General features: G+C 34.0%; 2 protein-coding genes across 7 annotated transcripts in view; both read left to right on the top strand.

Moving 5' to 3' along the window:
- Positions 1-1164: 1164 nt before the first annotated feature.
- LOC118742473 (23 kDa integral membrane protein-like) overlaps positions 1165-12574 on the top strand; it is a 36608-nt gene continuing 25198 nt past the window's right edge. Inside the window, exons 1-2 of one of the 5 annotated variants that reach the window (XM_036474579.1) lie at positions 1165-1254; positions 3476-3589. In XM_036474579.1, the coding sequence (XP_036330472.1) occupies positions 3530-3589 (60 nt within the window). In that variant the 5' untranslated portion in view covers positions 1165-1254; positions 3476-3529. Of the gene's footprint in view, positions 1255-1292; positions 1308-1393; positions 1409-1805; positions 1895-3475; positions 3590-12574 lie in introns of those variants that run through there. The other 4 variants (XM_036474578.1, XM_036474581.1, XM_036474583.1 and 1 more) reach the window with 4 other exon arrangements.
- LOC118742471 lies at positions 1166-3447 on the top strand. 2 transcript variants are annotated; one of them, XM_036474577.1, is made up of 2 exons: positions 1166-1254; positions 2070-3447. In XM_036474577.1, the coding sequence occupies exon 2, from the start codon at positions 2376-2378 to the stop codon at positions 3099-3101; it is 726 nt and encodes a 241-aa protein (XP_036330470.1). In that variant the 5' UTR covers positions 1166-1254; positions 2070-2375; the 3' UTR covers positions 3102-3447. The 2 variants fall into 2 exon arrangements, with proteins under 2 accessions (XP_036330470.1, XP_036330469.1); XM_036474576.1 differs by lacking the exon at positions 1166-1254 and adding an exon at positions 1793-1894.

Raw genomic sequence — 12574 nt, 5'->3', positions numbered from 1 at the left:
GCGCAGATACGTAAAAAGTAATAGAGAAACCAATTTTTAATTATCAAGTGAAAAACGAAAGCTATATAAAGAAAAAAATTACCAACAAAAAGTAAATAATCTTCAAAGTATCCTCAAATAATCTTGAAAGAAGATAAAACGTGAAGTGAATCAAGTGGCAAAATTACTGTCGGACTATATACTGTGCAGTGAATTATTGTAATACGATATTGATTAACTATATAATGCAAAAGGAGTAATAAAATGAAAGATTACTCCTTCATCTATGTACGTATGTCTTTTCAATCAAAAAGGTGTAAGTTATTTTACTATTTCAACTTCAGTGTTTCAATGATATGTTTGAGACCAATTGGAGAATTACATTGGAGTTCAAGTTGAGAACTTGCATTTCCTCAACTTGAGAAACAGTCCTTTTTTCATACAAAGAAAAATGCCATTTTTGTTGAGTACGCCATGATTCTCCACTTGAGGTACTGTTGAGAAACAAGGTTGGAGATTTGAGGAATACCTTAGTTCTGAACTTAACCTCAAGTTGAGCTCAAAACTATATGTTTGTTGGGCTGTGCCAAACGACAATTCTCATCAATATTAAACTAATACATAGACGGATAAGTTAGTATACTATAAACATACATATGAACATATATGTATAAATAACAATTGCATCAACTAAAAAACGTAATTATGAGTAAATTTTTTTCCACGCGTTCACAGTTTGGTTATATTGGTATGCAAACATGTTAATGTACAAGTATTACACAGCTGTAAGCGTTCTGGCTGCATCAACTAGTTAATAACAACAGCAGCAACACACAAAATGAATAATTTATATTAACACTATGTGCTAATACCAATAGCAACCAGTTGTAGTAAAAACAAAAGCAACAGGCGGTTGTTTTGGCACAATTCCGCTGAGCTGCTGCGGGTGCCCACCAACTCGGTGTTTGCTGCTAGCCTGTTCGTTTGCCGTTGGTACGGTTACCTCTGTTAGTTGGCTGACTGACTGGCCGGCTGGCTGTTGTTGCTGCTTGTTATTTTCCATTTGACTCGTTGTCTGACTGGGGCTGTTCTGTTTGTACTTGTATATTGGAGCATTGTCGACAGCCACTAGCGCGCGGTAATCTCAGTCTAAAATAACGACGGAGCTGGTCAACAACTGACGCGGATAAATTTCGAATACGAATACATATACTGTACCAAACGGAAAATTTCGAAATTTCGCTTATACGAAAGTATTTAAATTCGCTTTCAAAGGTACATACACACGCATGTACATAAGGGGCAGCACGTCGTTAATGTTCGCAGAAGTGATTCGATTTTTTTTCTTTTTATTTATTTTATTTTTTGCGTCGTCGAAATGATATTTTTCTCAACTGTTCGTCAGTGGTTGTGAGGGAATGCAATACAAGTTTGTTTACTATATAAAAATACAAATAACAACGAATAGTAAAAGCAAAACAAATGATGAGTTTCTTGCTTTAAATAAAAAAATAATGATAATCCTGTATATAGGATAGTAGAAACGTCAAGTCAAACATAAATGTGTAGTGCTAAAGATATTACGTGATAAAGAGATGAAGTGAGAGAATGATCTCCTGCACAATAGTTTTTTTTAGGCATTCCAAAACTGCTATATCTTGTTTTTAATGTCAGCACGTACTCCACCTTCAAACGATACAGAATACTGCGACGAACGACATGTTAACGAGTTGTGTTGCTATTATTGACTTTTCGCTATACGTTATTCCGTCATTTTGCTCGCTAAGATTCAGTCTTTTTCGGAAAATCTACGAAAAAATACATTTCTAAATCGAGTGTTTTCAATAAATTTCGAAATACATACGCAACGGCAGAAATTTATCACTTTGCTGCAAAGGCTTTTAGGCGCCTATAAGTAAATTGTATTTGTATACTTACATATTTTGGTTTGAAAATGATGTCATCGTTAATTTGGAAATCAAAAGTTACGCAACGTTGAAATTATTTGATCTTAAAGCTAAATCAATTAATTAAAAATTTAAAATATCACCAAATAATACGCTTTTTAATAAAGGGTTTTGGATTTCTAGGCAACTGCCCACACGAGTGCACACATACAAACGAATCGAGTACGTGCAAACGATAACTCCATATCCGGTGTACCGCGGTAGGTAAATGACGAAATCGATAACCGAAACGAAAAACAACACTGTCTGCTAATATTCAACCACAGTAAACAAAGGTACGAAGCACAAATCGAAAAGAGTTGCTAAAAACAAAACAAGAAAGGAAAGCACATTAAACACAGCTCCACAGCTTCCAGCTGACAAGTGAATTATTTTTTGCAGATCCTCAAAACAGATAACTCCAATTTCCAGCTTCCATATTCTCACAAAATGGCTACAGACAGTGTTAAATCATACTTTTTACAAAAATACGAGGGCTTATGTAATTACATGGAGCGTGACACAATTGGTACACAAGTCGCTATTTATGGAACATCAGGCATAATGCTGCTGATTGCATACGTAAAGCGCAAACCGGCATACTTGGTGCGTCCTTTTAAAAAGCCATCCCACATCCCCGATAAACTGATAGACGAGCGTGTGATGCACACTGGGCTGATACGCGATATAAAACTTAAGGACCAAGACACGTTACTGCTCATAAGTCATAGGCCGCTTATACCAATTTTCGCCAGCCAGGACAAGGTGCTTCCAATTAAATTGCCGGGCATTAAAGTGAATGGAAATGGCATTTCTTGGTTGCAATCATGCATTATAGGACGTCGCGCCACATTCGTTCCGCTGGCGAAAAGCAAACGCGATGATTTTGTTGTAAGTCAACTTTGTTTGGTACATCCGCCCAAAGGTGGACGACTGCTCGACATATCAGAGACTTTGCTGAAGTTGTGCTTTGCACGCTTCGCTCCCGATGAGGCAGCAGCAGTGAAACGTAATGTGAAGTACTATGATCATCTGAAGAAGGTGGAGGCGAGTGCGCTCAAAAAGGAATCGTGGCTGCGTTGGATAGCTAAGCATCCATCACTTTGGACTATGCTACGTGATGCAAAAGCTAAGGTGTTTTCGAAGAAAACATTGCTGCCAGAACTTGTTCGCTGAAAGCGAGGAGTTTGATTTTGCAATAAAATAAAGTGCACTTACACATAAGCGACTAGCGTAAATCGCGAGACGTTGACGAAAAAGCAGCTGTTATGATGGAAAATGGCAATATATTCGTTGTCTTTTAACATTTGCTGCGCTCAAGTTAAGAAAACCTGGCATTGATTAGCGTTAACAAAATTTCAGTGTTTGTTTTTATGAGCTTTAAATGTATTTTTATGATTTTATTGGTTTAAAAATTTGATTTTAATATTAAAATGTATACTTAAATTGCTTCTTTCACAACCTGGCGCCACTTTTATTACAATAAATGCTGGTTTGAAACCGGCAAAATATTTTATTCAAACGATCTTTGTATTTAATTTCTTTCAAAGCTCTATTTTGTGCTACGATTTCATCTACAGCCCTAGGTCTCAAAAGTCACCAAAATGAGTTGCGGCATCTCTTTGGTTAAATATCTTCTATTTTTGTTCAACTTGTTATGCTCGGTGAGTTATAATACTAAACGTAATTAAGATATATGCATATCGTACATATTTTTTTAACAAAATTGAATTGAGGACAGGGCTACCAACTTAGATCAAACCGTGTCATTTTTGGCTTTATTTTACATCAAATGGCACTTAATTTTCCAATTTGGCACTTACAGCCGCACTCAGAAACGTTCCTTAAATTAGCTCTAATTCCTTGCCGAGGATTGAACTCGGATCTCCTGAATAACACGAAAGTGCTCTGCTCACTGGGCCATTGCTACTATTACAGCAGCGTTATCGAAATTGAAATTTATTGAAAACAAACAAAAAATTTCAAAATAATTCGTTAAAAAGTTAAGTAAAGGTTTTTGTTTACTTAACTTTAATGTTCATTAAATGCCGTTAACGAATCATTAACTGACTCTGAGAGGGAATTTTTTCAAATCGTTACTGAGGGATACCTTAAGTAATCATTAAACGACTCTGAGTGCGGCTGTTTGTGCCAAAATGGTACTTTTCAAAAATAGTAATATTTCAATAAATTTTTTTGTAAAATGCTTTGCATGTACTTCTTTTTCTCAACTAAAATTTTCTAATTTCTAAAGATTATTTCTTTTGGGATTGCACTTTTGTTTTAGAAATGTGCTTCTTATTTTATTGCTAAATGGGAAGGATCAAAAAGGATCACATCATTTTTGACACTTTTATTTTCCTATCTGGCACATTTTGGCACTTTTTTATCCTCAATATGGCACCTCATAGCTATGGATAGTTGGCAGCCCTGGTTGAGGATTTTCTTTTTGAAGAAAATCTTAGGAATGAATGTGCGATCTTTGTATTACTATCTGTTTTATATACATATTAATTTTCTGAATTTAGGAATCCATTGTCTCACATTTATGTACATACATACATACATACGTGCACACTAAGTATAAAAATTGATAGAAAAATAAGCGAAATGAAGTGTACCAATTGGTACATAAAATATATTTGTGTAGGTTTGTACGTTAAATGCATATATGAACCCAGAAAATAAATATTGGATTTCTGAATTCAAATACCTGAAGCTTTTAAAATGGATACTTATAAGTAAAGTTGAGACATTCCATATAAATTTGCGTGCTGAAAAGCAGAAGTTGTGCGAATAGGTGTAGACCTACATATGTACTATTTACGATGTACCTAGCACAATTGTATATATATTTAGATATGGTTTTATACAAACATTTTATGAAATACATATAATATAGAAATACTCTCAGTCTGTAGATTACGTACTAAATACTAAAAAAAAACTGTTTTAAGGGAAAGCAATAAAAGCCTTTAAAAAGGAAACTTGTTTGTCTACAAAAGTTCTTTTCTATATTCAACATCATTTCAATAGGATTTCTTTGTTTCCTCCTATTGAACAATGAATACAACTATAAAATATGTACATATGAGTTATTTGTTTAAATGATCTTATTTTGTTTTTGAAATACATATTCCATGTACCAGAGTACACCAATATTTGTAAATAGTATGAGTACTATCAAATATTTTATTAAAGAAAAAATTGTTTGTCATACGTATTTATGTCGCTTCAAACAATTACATTCTTAAAACATTTTAAAAGAAGTAAAGCTTTGCCGCATCAACCGGTTTACAACACGAAACGAAAATTACCTAAATTGTGAGTTAGTGAGATTTTGAGATAATACATACATATGTACTACATATACATACATACATATGAAGGGGTTAAGTGACATTTTTTTTAAATATAAGTTATACCCATATTTGTATAGTTATATATAGTGACAAAGAGTAAACATTCTTTGAATTAGTTAATTAACCTGCCTTCATTTAGGCAAAAATCATTTCAAATGAATTTACCCAGAATTTACAATTAGTAATCAACTTTAACTTTAACTATTTTAAAACAATGTCAAATCTTAGATCGTTTTGATTCTAACCCCTTCACATATCGCTAGCTTAGAAAGAAAAGTTGCTAAGTCCCATTTTAAAAATTTTACAGGAGAGGAAAAAATCTTCCTATAGCCATTTTCTTTAACTATTTCGCAAGACTTTGAATCAAACATTTTGGGCGTTTAAAGCAAAGCAAAACTCCATAAGAATCAGAAGGATTCGATATTTATTAAAAGATGTCGTATTATTTTGGCCTTATCGGATTTGTGGTGCTTCTTTTGGACTTAGCAAATTTTCCTTTTAGGGCTTATGAAGAGGAAAAAATAAAACAAGTACCTTTATAATTTTCGAAACCATGCGTATTCAATTTCTCTAGCCTCCTATATCAAAATATGAGTTTTCATAAAAAGTAGACTTAGCAACTTTTCACTCTAAGCTAGCGATATGTATGTTTGAATAGGCCAAAAATGAAAATGAGAGCAATAACTGCATAAGTACCTGTTTGTTAGAATAAATGGGAGTCAAATGGTTTCAAAGTTCTAATTAAATTATATATTTCAAACCTGTTTATGTAGTACATATGTGCATATGTATGTACCGAACATACAACCCAGCCAGCAAAATCATCGTAAACGAGCTCGTAACTGTATATTTTCTCGAAAAAACCGGCTAAAAAGTCATTTATGATAGCTGTTTACACTCGTTTTCGAGTACTTTTTCGCCTGAAATTTTGGAGCGCCTACGAATAGTCGTAAACGTATTGAAAAAGCATTCGTATGCGAATATTATATATTATAAAATATTGTGGTTAAAGATAAATTTCCACCAGAATGAAATTTTTTTCTTGTGTCGAGAAATTACTAAAAGCCTCTTTCTTTTCCTTTTTTTTTTGTTTTATCGTTTTCGAGCCTTTCTCTAACTTTTCGCCGTTCGAGAATCCCTCGTAAAATACAATGTTCCTAAAATGTACGTTTTCTTGCTGGCTGGGAAGACACTAGGTAAATTTGTATTTGTTAGAAAAAGGGTTGGGCTAAGTGCTGTATGCATGTATGTATGCTCAACTTTTGAGACAAATTAATAGCCAAAAACTGGTTTTCAAAAACAGCATAGTTTTAGCTTGAATCGGAATTCAGAAGTTTTTAAGTTTTTTTGCTTGCGTGTTAACGGCTAAAAATGGCTTAAGAAGCAATCTGAAGACAACAAATACATAGAACTCATCAACTTAGAAATAACGCATATTATATTACACGAATGCCTTCATATGTACACATATAGTATACGTATTTATCGTTTTAAAACCGATATGGATGTATGTATGTATGTATGTACAAACATTACTAAGTTATACAGTCATTTACTAAAAATAAAAATTCTTTTACAAGTTCTGCCTCTCGAGAGATATTCGTTGATTTTGTTGAAACTTCGTATTGTATCTTGTTTGTAATAATGGCAGCACCTTAAGCATAGAAAAGACGAATACAATAGAAATTATACAGTTATACATGTACATATGTTATCTACATATGTACATATTGTATATACATACATATCGCTAGCTTAGAATGAAAAGTTTCTCTACTTCTCTCTAATTTTTGCAAAAGACAATAAAAACTTTTCAAACTCAGTTTCTTCAAGCACTTATTTTGCAAAAATTTTAATACAAGTTTTCGAATTCAATTCTCCAACTTCAAACGAATCTTATCACATGTTTTGCGACTATTTCGTACTAAGAAAATTTGCGTATCACTAAATAGAAACGGTTAGAAATAAAATACATATGTATGTAGGTAGTTCGATCTTTTAGAAAACGATGCACTGTGGATTGTTCTGGCATTTTGCTTCAAAATATAATTTTTTAGGAAAAGTGGACTTATCAACTTTTCACTCTCAGCTGGCGACATATATGTATGTATATATTTATGGAAACAATTGCATTTTGCTTATAAAAAAGTAGCTAAAATTGAAGGTTAAATTTTTTTATTGTTAGCGCGCTAATTATGTTCTTTATCTATTTATTTAAAGCAAATGAGTCACAGGTAGCATAGAACAAAGCTAATTCAATAAAAAAGAATTTTTGATTCCAATTTGCTCTACTCAAATTCATCTTTTTTCTGAAGCTTCGGAGGCGTTTACTACTTATGTACATATACAGACGTTTCTTTTTCGTCGTTTTTCGCCATTTTTGATTTTAAGGTATTTTTTTTAGATTTAAGCAAATGTTTTTGCCCATTTATAGTAACAGCCTTATTTACAAAAAAATAAAACAGGTTTAAAGACCTTAAAGGCATTATCATACAAAATATCGAGTTATAAAGCAGTTAAAGTGTTCTTAAGCTTTTATGAATTTAGGTATAAGTATTTTAAGAAAATATTTGTCTTTAAGTTTTAATTTTTTATTTTTGGGATTTTTTTCTCTAGAAAATAATTTCATATGTGCAGTTTACGAGGTTTTATTATTTTGGATCCCTCTAATATCCGGACTGCGTGTGAAAAGTGCTCATTAATAGCTTTAATAATCATAGGATCAGGAGTATATTCATTTATTGGTGCCTAAAGGCAGATATTTACAAAAACTACACATAGATTAAACGTTTCACCAAAATAGGAACATTTTATACGATTTATTTTGGAACGAATCTTACCACCCTGTCGGAAAAATCAACCAACACCGACATTTTATACATTTGGAATTTTTAAGAACTTAGGTGAAAATGGAGAAAACGTCTTGAGGAAATTGTTTTTTATGCGCCTTTAATAAAATAAAAGAAAAATTGTTTATTCAATTGAATAGTTACAGTGGAAAAGGAAAATATTAATGGCCCTGTTATGTATGGCGACAGGGGTCTAGTTGCTGGTGTAGTAGGCATGGCTACCAGTATGTATAGCGATTAAACTCAGTATACAGAAAAACGCAGAAAACATCCGAATTTACCTTTTTGGCATGAACTTTTCCCAAGTACTTTTATCGCCGCAAGGAGTTGTTGCCGGTTGTCAAATGAATGGCCGATAATTAAGGTGATATCTGCAAAAGATATGTATTCCTCCTTTTTATAGTTCTCGTATTACGAATCGGAGCGATTTTTGCTGAAGTATTCAAAATTTGTTGTTGTTGTAGCGGCTACAACAACCCCACCCAGATCGGTTTGTCCATCAATCGTTGTCGTCAAGCTCTACTAATGGTAGGGTACTATGGGTTTGCCCATAGGGATAGGGGCGTTAGTAGGGTGGGGTTCAGTGGCACATGCCGGGCATTCGTTTAAAAAATCTTCGTTTATTCTGCCCTTATTCAAAATTTGCCATTATTTTCAATGCTTCAAATTCAACCTCAATTGATCCATAACGCAACATTGCATCTTAGACTGCCACATTATTTTGTCGGAAACTAAATTCGCAGTAAATGCAGTTATTTAATCCATTGTAGCCATAAAAACTAAACTTCGCCGTGAGACAAAACTTTTTAGTTGTCTTTTTAAGGTACATACATATGTAAACTCCACGGAATTCTTTACGTGGTGCATGTACTGGCACCAGCAGATTTATTTTGTTGTTTAAGCCGCAAAAATCCGCAATTCCTCTGTCATGGGTTGGACAACGTTTGTCACGGGTGGAACTCGTACGAATTTTTATATGAAAAGGAGCCTTTACTGTGGTCCATATTAAAGATTACACAGGTCCACAAACAAAATCTATGAAAGTCTATTGTATGTTTTTGGGTTCGCTAAACACGAATCTGAAGTCCGTTTTGCTCCATCACGTCTGTATTTTGACAGAGAAAATCCGAGGTGGTTTTTGAGGTTAGGAAAAAATCTAGACGTGATGGAGATTCGTGTTCAGCGACCCCAAAAACATATAATAGACTAGGTTTGGCCAAAGAAACCTTTCATAGATTTTTTTTTGTGGACCTGTGTAATCTTTAATATGGACCACACTAAAGGCTCCTTTTCATAAAAAAATTCGTACGTGTCTCACCCGTGACAAACGTTGTCCAACCCATGACAGAGGAATTTCGAATTTGTTTTTTATAATAAAGCAATAATTTTTAAGTTTTTGCTTTGTTAGAATTCGTTGTTCTTTTTTCTTATTTCAAGACATCAAGTTCGCACAGAAAGTGAATTAAGAGTTCCGTAAAATATATTTACTCCAAAAAGCAGGTCCTTTTTTGGTCCAACCCGCGACAGAAGAAATAACTCAAATTTGTTCAATTATAAAAGTAAGTTGGATTTTTTTTTTTGTATTTGATAATAACCCATATAAAAGTGAATTAGGTGTAGCTTTATCAAAATGTAGAATTGTTAAGTACATTTTTACTGTACAAATATCCCATCCGCGACGGTGGAATACCCCAAAAGTAGATTTAACTAAGTATTTTTTTCTAAATTCGTAGCATTTAAACTTTTCTGGGCATTTTTTCAGTTCTACGTAATTTTTATGAATTATTAATAGCATTTTGACATTTGTTTAAGATAATTTTTTGATCGTTTTTAGTTCATCGAAATCCGAGCCCTGCTCATGCCTTCTATAACTCTCACCAAGGAGTTCGATAAAACATCTTCAATAAATTCATTCGTTAATTTAGAACTTGCTCTAAATTTGTTTACGGATATGCACAGAACTAAAATTTTTAATCAAATTAACAACAAATTATACGAATTCTCCGTTTCATACACGCGTTACTATGCACGTACATATGCATGTATGTATGCTGCTGTCCGCACCGCTTTTCTTTCCAATATACTATGCATGTATGTATATGAGTATGTACTTCGCATTTAATTGCAATTATTAACAGTCACACTTGGGTCAATATGAAAGTCAACCAAATAATTTAATATATCGTGTGTAAATGCTATAAATGTACTTACATTTGTACATACTATGTAAATACGTGTGTAAATACCAAATGTTCTATAAAGCTCGAATTTATACGAAAGTATGCGCAAATAAAAGCATTTGTGTACATACTGTTACATACATACATATATACTTAAATGTCGTGGAATTTCTATTTACTGCAAAAATCACCTAAAAACCAAAAAAGTTTCATAATCACATTCGGAAAGAAAAAACGTAGAATACTTGTCTGTCGAAATGTCTAGCCCTCTGTGTATAATCCTTATAAGTATTTCACCCTATGTGACATTTTTTTTATTTTGGGTGCATTCCAAAACGTCAAAATACAAAGCATCCGTCTCTTTTATTTCTAAACCTCACTAGAAGAAAAATAAATTTGCGCAACCTAGTTGAAAACTAGCAGCTAACGGTGGTCGCGCACATTTGACATTACAATCTACTGAGGTTTGGAAGTAAAAGAGACTGATGCTTTGTATGTTGACGTTTTGGAATACACCCTTTCTGTCCACTGTTTCTGTACATTACGACCAAGAACGATAGAATACAAGATTGCGCCAATCGAGCTGAGAGCAACTGGCCGTGACGTCAATAAATACCAGAATGAGAGAGCAAGACGAACTCGACAAGAAAAAGAGGAATCGAACAAAAGGCAGTATTGCCAAGTTTTAAATTTGAAGAAGCACCAAATTTTTATTGGTGTATTTTATGAACTTTATATACATACATATTTTATTGTAAGGATGCCGATTCAAATTAATAAAAATCAATGTTTCTTGCACGATGGTCGATTTATTCTGGCATGATTGAAGGTGCTGCCACATATTTTGTTGTCGCTTATGTCACTGTGCCATGATTTTGTTAAAATTTTTGTAAAGTGGCTTACCACACTTGCTATAAATTTTGCTTCCAGTTTTTTAAGATTTTCTAATTTGGTGTCCTCAAACTAAAAACAAAAGCACCAAAAACGCACCAAGCCCGAAACTCAAAAATTTTTGCGTTTTGAATACCCATTAAATTTGGTGCGAAAAGCATTAAGTTGGCAACAGTGAATGTAAACAAAAGTATTTTATGACGTCGGCGATTGGGTGGATGCTGTCAAATCGACGGAAGAGAGGGTTAGCGGTCCGCGAATGGCGCGACCTTTATTTTCTGGATCGCGCATTACGACCATATCATTCTTTGTGGTGATTTTAATGTGAACTTGTTATGTCGTGATTCTACCAGTGCTCGTTTAATTGATGACATCTACGGCGTTGGGTTTGTGTCTGGTTAATGTGTCGGTGCCCACAAGATATGGAAGCAATTGCTGTCCCAGCTTATTACATAACTTTGCTGTATCTGACCCTGCTATTGTTTCGAACTTTGACCAGATATCTTTTATATCTGATCATGATTTGATATTTTGTTCTTTTGAAGTTAAGCTTGATCACTATGCCGACAATGCCTATGTATTTAACTTCTGTGACTACCGTTTCTTAGATGTCAACAACCTTTTCAGTGACCTCTTGCAGATGAATTGGTCCGATTGTTGGGGTCTCAGCACGGTCAATGAGAAGCTTCGTTTCCTGAACGAACATATATTAAATGCACTCAGCACTCATGTTCCTACTCGAACCTGTGGCAGGTCTTCGTCCTGCGGTTGGTTGAATGGTGCGGTCCGATCAGCAATTCAAAAACGCAATAAATATTATAACATATGGAAAAATAACGGGACAGATGAGAACTGGAGTGCTTTCAAATCAATAAAGATGTGAAAAGAAAAAAATTCTTTATGAAGAAGCGGGATCCCTCACTGCCAAATAATATGTTGTGGCGAAATCTGAGAACACTCCGTGTCCATGCAAGTGAGAAATCAGAATACTCGCTGAGCCCTGCAACGCTTAGCGTTGCCTTTGCTTCCCCGTCTTCATCTCGTCCCCTTATCACCAATTCTGTAGCCTCCAGTCTGGTTTCATTTGCTGGTGAAAAGTTTGAGTTGAGTGCTGTCAGTGAGCTTGATGTAGTGAAATCTTTTTTTAAGATCTTGAGCTGGATTCTGTAACCGTGAGAAAATGCTGCGTACACAGAGTGCAAAACTCACAACCAAAAATTCACCGAATAAAGTGCTGTGAGTTTTTCCGAAGGGAAGTTTATACAATTTCGACAGTTAAAACTCATTCTCACACTTACTGAATCGCAAAATGAGGAAGTACCCAACAAGCAAAATAAACTTAAAGAAAGTTTTTTTTAAGTTTTCAA

This window comes from Rhagoletis pomonella, unplaced genomic scaffold (assembly GCF_013731165.1).
Source record: "Rhagoletis pomonella isolate Grant_MI unplaced genomic scaffold, Rhpom_1.0 Rhpom_scaffold_00007, whole genome shotgun sequence".
Taxonomy (NCBI): Eukaryota; Metazoa; Arthropoda; class Insecta; order Diptera; family Tephritidae; genus Rhagoletis; species Rhagoletis pomonella.
Note: the sequence above shows the minus strand (reverse complement) of the source record. Positions and strands in the feature narration are given on the sequence as shown.